The sequence below is a fragment of the Rhinoraja longicauda genome, chromosome 1, assembly GCF_053455715.1.
Source record: "Rhinoraja longicauda isolate Sanriku21f chromosome 1, sRhiLon1.1, whole genome shotgun sequence".
NCBI classification, from domain to species: Eukaryota; Metazoa; Chordata; class Chondrichthyes; order Rajiformes; family Arhynchobatidae; genus Rhinoraja; species Rhinoraja longicauda.
The window spans coordinates 60,959,050-60,965,909 of NC_135953.1; the positions used below are offsets into that span (position 1 = coordinate 60,959,050).

At 42.1% G+C, this 6,860-nt stretch overlaps 1 protein-coding gene across 2 annotated transcripts in view; it reads right to left on the minus strand.

Annotated features, from left to right (window-relative positions):
- Positions 1-6,860, minus strand: part of tmem165 (transmembrane protein 165) — a 33,032-nt gene extending 26,172 nt beyond the window's left edge. The window contains exon 1 of one of the 2 annotated variants that reach the window (XM_078398510.1): positions 6,620-6,860. In XM_078398510.1, the coding sequence (XP_078254636.1) occupies positions 6,620-6,739 (120 nt within the window). In that variant the 5' untranslated portion in view covers positions 6,740-6,860. The remainder of the gene's footprint in view (positions 1-6,619) is intronic. The other variant, XM_078398517.1, reaches the window with a different exon arrangement.

Below are 6,860 nucleotides of genomic sequence, written 5' to 3' on the forward strand. Positions count from 1 at the left end.
GGGTTGTCACAAGGCGAGTACTGGGCTTACATATATGGTCATAATGGACATGTATGGACTGGGAGGAGCTAGGGGAGGAGTTAGAATATGGGTATAATTCAGCCAGCACTGACGTAATCCTTCAGTCACGTTAAGAGCCTGCTAAGACACAAGGTTTTAGCAAGTCTTACAAGATACGAAGGAGCGACGGCGAGATATTAAGTTATTATCAGAAGTTATACGATGGGAGATATACTAATTTGTTTGTATTATTGCTTCAATAAACGACTAACTAAACTGAAACATCGTGAAGATCTCTCTGTTGTGGTTTTGGCGTCAAGAAATATCGTTCCACTCCTTCGTCAACGGTAAGCTTAAGGACTTTATTGGGGAGGACTAAAGTAGCCGCTACATTGTAAGAACTTATCTCAGCCAGAGTGAATAGATGAAAGGCTATACTTGGTGAGAGAAGATAAGGTAACCTGTCTCTTTGAGTCATTTTAATTTATAACTGGCTCTAGGAGTGGGGCTGGAGCTTGTGTAGCAACTCCATGGAACAAGAATTGTTTTATTGCAAAAACCCTGAAGCTGAAACAGACTGATCGGGTCATTGTCCACGTTAATCTGACTACGGAGAAAGGAAAACTTTGAAAGCCAGTGTGTAGCATTAAGTTTTATTGGAAAGCTGTTTTTCAGAAGTTGTATAAGAAAACTACAGAGGAAAAATGTTCGAAATGCTAGAAACAAAGAACTGACCTTGGAGCACTGCTTGCTATCAGTTTTGATTTGAATTCCTTTGAAGATATGACTTTGTGTCAATACATCTTAAAAGGATATTGACATACAAGTAGTCCACTTCAAAAGGTGGATCTTCTAAGTTCTCTTATGTCTCGAAACGAGTTGCTACCCCGAAAGGACAGGGTGAGATTGAAGAAGCAGAAAAACAGAAACATTCAAGATATAAACAAGCTACCAAGTTAATAGAAATGATGAAAGAGAAAAAGGAATCAGGTGACAATGCAAACGGAATACAATCTAACCTGATTCAATTAATCAAGGAAGCATTGGTAAAGTTACCACTGCCTGAAGATGAGCTCGAAAAGCAAAATCAGTGGATTCACCAAACAGTGGAAACTTCTATCGGGTTTACACAAGGTACTAAGGATGGTCTTCAAACTACACACTCCATTGCTGAGAATGCTACACAACAGAGTCGTGTAAACTTAGATATCATTGGACCTGAAGACAGTGCGTCAAATGTCTCAAACTCTAAATTGAGTTTCAAATCCCGTTCTTCATCTCGTGCATTTTCACCAAACTCTGCTCGTATAAAAGCTCAGATCTGACCATTCACACAGAACAGGTTGCCTTCATGGAAGACAGGCAGGAGATTAAGGCACAAGAAGAACAACTGAGAAGAAAGGAGGAAAAACAGAAACGAGATGAACAATTGAAAAACAAAGAATTGAGAAATTGAACAGAAGTACGACAATTGGAAATGGAGCTCAATAGGAAGAGCCAGAAGGAACAGCTGAGAAGACGGAAGGAACGATTAGAACTAGATGCTGCAATAGCAGCAGCCAAGACAAGACCTCCTTTCTTCTCAGTTGTTCTTGTGCCTCAATCTCCTGCCTGTCTTCCATGAAGGCAACCTGTTCTGAGAGAACGGCCAGATCAGCCTTAGCATTTATATGAGCAGAGTACTTAAGGCCAGAAAATCAAGATACAGCTTGACAGTAGCTGATGGGATGAACTCTTATTTGAAAAGAGGAACTGTCAAAGGCCCTACCTTTGCTAAGGCAAGAGAAAAGTCTCAAACAGCCTAAAGCAATTTGGCAACGACTACAGAACCTGTAGATTCACAGGTGCAAGAAGATCATCCTTAAATACTTCATAGTGAACAAAAGGACAAGGAAAATAAACCAGAACAGAATGAAAAGCCAATTGCGGGTGATGCTGCTCTTCCATCTCAGACGTGTGACCATATCAGGGCCAGTGATGAAACCTCCAGCTTCCCCATTGTACGGGTACAAGTAAAGAGCCACAAGGGGAGTACAGTGTTGCAAACATATGCATTTTTGAATCATGGAAGCTAACCCACCTTCTGCACGGAAAGCTTGATGAGAAGGCTGAACATTTCAGGACCAAGGAGGAAAATTCCCCTGCGTACCATGCATCAAGTCACGTCTGTGACCACTCGTCTTATTTTGGAAATATCTAGTCTGGATAAAGATGATTTTATTCAACTATCTGATGTGTTTACACACAAGACCAACAATGTTTCTCAGTTAAACATTCCCAGACAAGAAGACCTGAACCAATGGCCTTATTTGAAGGATGTCAAGATTCCTGAAATTGACTCTGGCATTGACCGAGTCATCGGGGCAAATGTTTCAAAGGTATTGGAACCTCGGGAACTGGTCAATAGTCAAGGAGATGAACCATACGTTGTGAAAACCCTACTGGGATGGGTCATCTATGGTCTCCCGAGAAGAGACCACGACAACAGGGATGGGACAGGCTGCCCTGCCACTGCTGTCAATCGAATATCCATTGCAAGCCAAGAGGAGCTTCTGGTCCAGCAATACAATCACGACTTCATAATGGGAAAATCCAGAGTTGACACAATGCTGTGAGACGAATTACAGCTTCAACTGCACAAATCCATCTTCTGGACCGATAGCACAACGGTTAAGTACATCAACGAAACCAAGCGCTTTCAAACATTTGTAGCAAATAGAATCTCTTTTGCAAGGGTTGTTACTGACATATCACAATGGAGATATGTTAGTACAAAGGAAAATCCTGCAGGTGTAGCATCAAGAGGACTGACAGCAGACCGCTTCTTAAGCTGGAGAGAAGATTGAAGAGGATCCTGGCTAATGGGCAGAATACTGGAGACTATACCAGATGCACAAGGTTTTGGGCGTACTGTTCGACTTCAGGCTAAGAGCAACATCTTGGAAAGACCGATTACGAAGACATGTCTGCTCAAAGCTGATACCCGAGTACAGCAAAGACTGGTGCCTTGAAGATTGAAGAATCACTATAATAGATTAGATGCCAATATATAGTGCATGCTTTTTTGATTTAGTATGAAGTTTTTATGGCTCCCTTTATTAGTAATTGTTTTGTTATATACTTACAACAATTAGGGGGCAGTGTGTGGGAGCCATGTGTGTTTATTAGCTATTTTAGCATATTATATTATTTTGTATCCTGTTGTATTATTTTTGGATGCTTGGGGGTTGTCATGAGATGAGTACTGGGCTTACATATATGGTCATAATGGACATATATGGACTGGGAGGAGCTAGCGGAGGAGTTAGAATATGGGTATAATTCAGCCAGCACTGACTTAATGCTTCAGTCACGTGAAGAGCCTGCTAAGACATAAGGTTTTAGCAAGTCATACAAGTCGCATTAGAAGCGACAGTGAGATATAAAGTTCTTATCAGAAGTTATACAACGGGAGATATACTAATCTGTTTGTATTATTACTTCAATAAATGACTAAACTGAAACGTCATGAAGATATCTCTGTTGTGGTTTTTGCCTCAAGAAATATCGGTTCACTCCTTCGTCAACTGTAAGCTTAAGGACTTTATTGGGAAGGATTAAAGTTGCCACTATAGTAATCATGTATTGTTTTTTTTCCATTGACTGGATAGCATGCAACAAAAGTTTTTCACTGTACCTCAGTACATGTGCCACTAAACTAAACTACAATTCAAGGACCAGCATTTCCTCAGCATTCAAACCAACAACATTCCCTTAATCGTGTTGCTTTTCCACCCATCTCACTGATAAAAAAAGCTTTCACCTCAATGCTGCTTAAGGTTGTTGTATGGATGAAGTGTTCCACATTTACAAAAACTTTGTATGTTTAAAATACATTGAGTGCATTAATTATAAAATTCTCAATTGATCAAAATGTAAGTCAGCTTAAATGAACAATTACAATTCCAGAGATTCTGAATTAAATTCATAATGCAGCAACCAAGTTGGGTCTAATGCTTCACTATCAGGGTAATAAATGGGGCAATACTGAGAGGTGTGAAAAAAAGAGTTTGACATCAGACCACACCCGTAAAGATAACAGAGTAGACCGGAGAATCTATGCTATTCACAAAATGCTGGAGTAACTCAGCAGGTCAGGCAGCATCTCGGGAGAGAAGGAATGGGTGACGTTTCGGGTCAAGACCCTTCTTCAGACTGAAGACCCATCAGTCTGAAGAAGGGTCTCGACCCAAAACGTCACCCATTCCTTCTCTCCCGAGATGCTGCCTGACCTGCTGAGTTACTCCAGCATTTTGTGAATAAATACCTTCGATTTGTACCAGCATCTGCAGTGATCTTCTTATATTATCTTAATCTATGCTATTAGTTGATAGTTAATTAGAGATATTGATATTTTGTTGTAGATGGTTGAAGATGGTTTATTTTGTTGTTGTCTTAGCTAATACAAAATGAATGTTTATTTTCAGTAGAAATCAGTAAGATGGATGCTTGTGGCAGAAATGTTATCATTGGGAATGGAATGTGTTTGTCCCTCTAGGAGTGATAGGTTTCTTTGTTCTTAAATTACTCCCTTGTCTGATAGTGTTAGCTTGTGGATTAAAACAGTTAGAGCAAGGTCGTGCAGCTGCGGGATTCTTTCTCGCTAAAAGTTTCTTTCTCAATAACAACCCCTTATATGGGTGCGAGTGAAAGTAGGAAAAGTTTCCAATCCAAATTGATGCGTTTCCCTGAAAGCATGCCACTTGGATTAATGGTTTTGTTTTCTCTTTAAACATGGGAATTGTAATTGGTCCTTGATTTTATCTGTTACACGTCTTTTTCCTTTCTGTATAAAAAGTAAACAATCGTGGAAAAGTTGTTCTTTCCCTCTCCCCACTCGAAATCTTTTCAGACACTAGCATTGTATCTGGAGATCCTCACGGGAAGAACCCCACTGTGGAATAAATCTGTTGTACTCATTCAGTATAAGCATATTATTCAGGCTGAAGGTAAAGAACTCAGATTGTCAGACCTCTAGAAAGATAAATGAAATGCTCTCTTTTAAGGGCCATGATCCAGAATACAAGAGAAAGTTGTGCAAGAAACATAACTACTCAAACAATACATACAATCTTGATCACCATATAGTAGGAAATACATTTTTGCGCACTAAATATTTACAAGAATGTTGTCAGACCTAGAATATGTTAGCTCTGATGACAGATTGGATAGGTTGGGGTTGTATTGTTTTGGAAAAGAGATATTTGAAGTATAAAACAATGACTAGGCTAGAAAGAATAAATGGGGAGGGATTTACTGCATTTCCTTAACGGAAGAGGTCAAAACCCTGAGAGTGTAAATGGGGAATTGAAGGAGTTTCTCGCCAGGGATAAAAATTGGCATCTATTACATACAATCAGAGATCGAATTTATACTTTATTTTCATATATGACAAGTCACAGTGAAATTTTATGCTTACATACCCAAATAGTTGCCCATAAAGGGCGCTTACAAGATGTGGACACACAGTAGAATTGGAGGGTTTTCGTGCAAGGGGGATGGGTTCGATTTAAAAAAAATGGTACTTGGACATAGAAACATAGAAAATAGGTGCAGGAGTAGGCCATTCGGCCCTTCAAGCCTTCAAGCCTTCAATATGATCATGGCTGATCATCCAGCTCAGTAACCTGTACCTGCCTTCTCTCCATACCCCCTGATCCCTTTAGCCATAAGGGCCACATCTAACTCCCTCTTAAATATAGCCAATGAACTGGCCTCAACTACCTTCTGCGGCAGAGAATTCCACAGACTCACCACTCTCTGTGTGAAGAAATGTTTTCTCATCTCGGTCCTAAAAGACTTCCCCCTTATCCTTAAGCTGTGACCCCTGGTTCTGGACATCGGGAACAATCTTCCCGCATCTAGCCTCTCCAACCCCTTAAGAATTTTATATGTTTCAATAAGATCCCCCCTCAGTCTTCTAAATTCCAGCGAGTATAAGCCCAGTCTATCCAGTCTTTCTTCATATGAAAGTCCTGCCATCCCAGGGATCAATCTGGTGAACCTTCTCTGTACTCCCTCTAAGGCTAGAATGTATCTCCTCAGATTAGGAGACCAAAACTGTACACAATACTCCAGGTGCGGTCTCACCAAGGCCCTGTACAACTGCAGCAGAACCTCCCTGCTCCTATGCTCAAATGCACCTGCAGAGCCTTAACTTTCATATTATGGACCAAATACTTGAGATGGCAAAAGATTGGAAAACATAACTTCAGTGAACATATACATGCGACGCGAACAGCATTTCATACGCCTTTCCATGCACTGCACATGGCGCATTTCGGCTGTGTCAAAACATTAACCTGATATTGACTGGCATTTATCATTTCACGTCATTAGACAATGAGGAAGCGGAATGGGGGTTGGAAGCAGCTCCTTGGAAGGGGCCGAGCATTGACCATGTGATCCCACTGAACCCTACAACCGGCACCAGACACCGGGCCGTCGGACCCGAGGTCTCCTCTCCATCTCCCCCCCCTCTCCCCTCTCTCTCCCCCCTCCCCTCCTCCCCTCTTCCCCTCCATGAGCCAGAGCTTTCCTCCCCCCCCCCCCGCGGGCCAACTCCAGGCCTCGCCATTACCTTCACTTCTGAATCCACCGTCTCTTCACCTTGTACGCCAGTTGCCGTGCCACAGCAGAAGCTCAGCAGGAGCACGGCGGCGGCCACGCTGGTTGCCAGCGACCGGCATGTCGGAGCCATTTCTGAGGACGGCAGATGTCGGGGACGAGGGGACGCCGGCGTCAGCAAGTTGGAGCGATCATCGCGCGGCCGCCGAGCCCCTGCGCTCTCAACCTTACTTTACCCCCTTGCCCCGCCCACT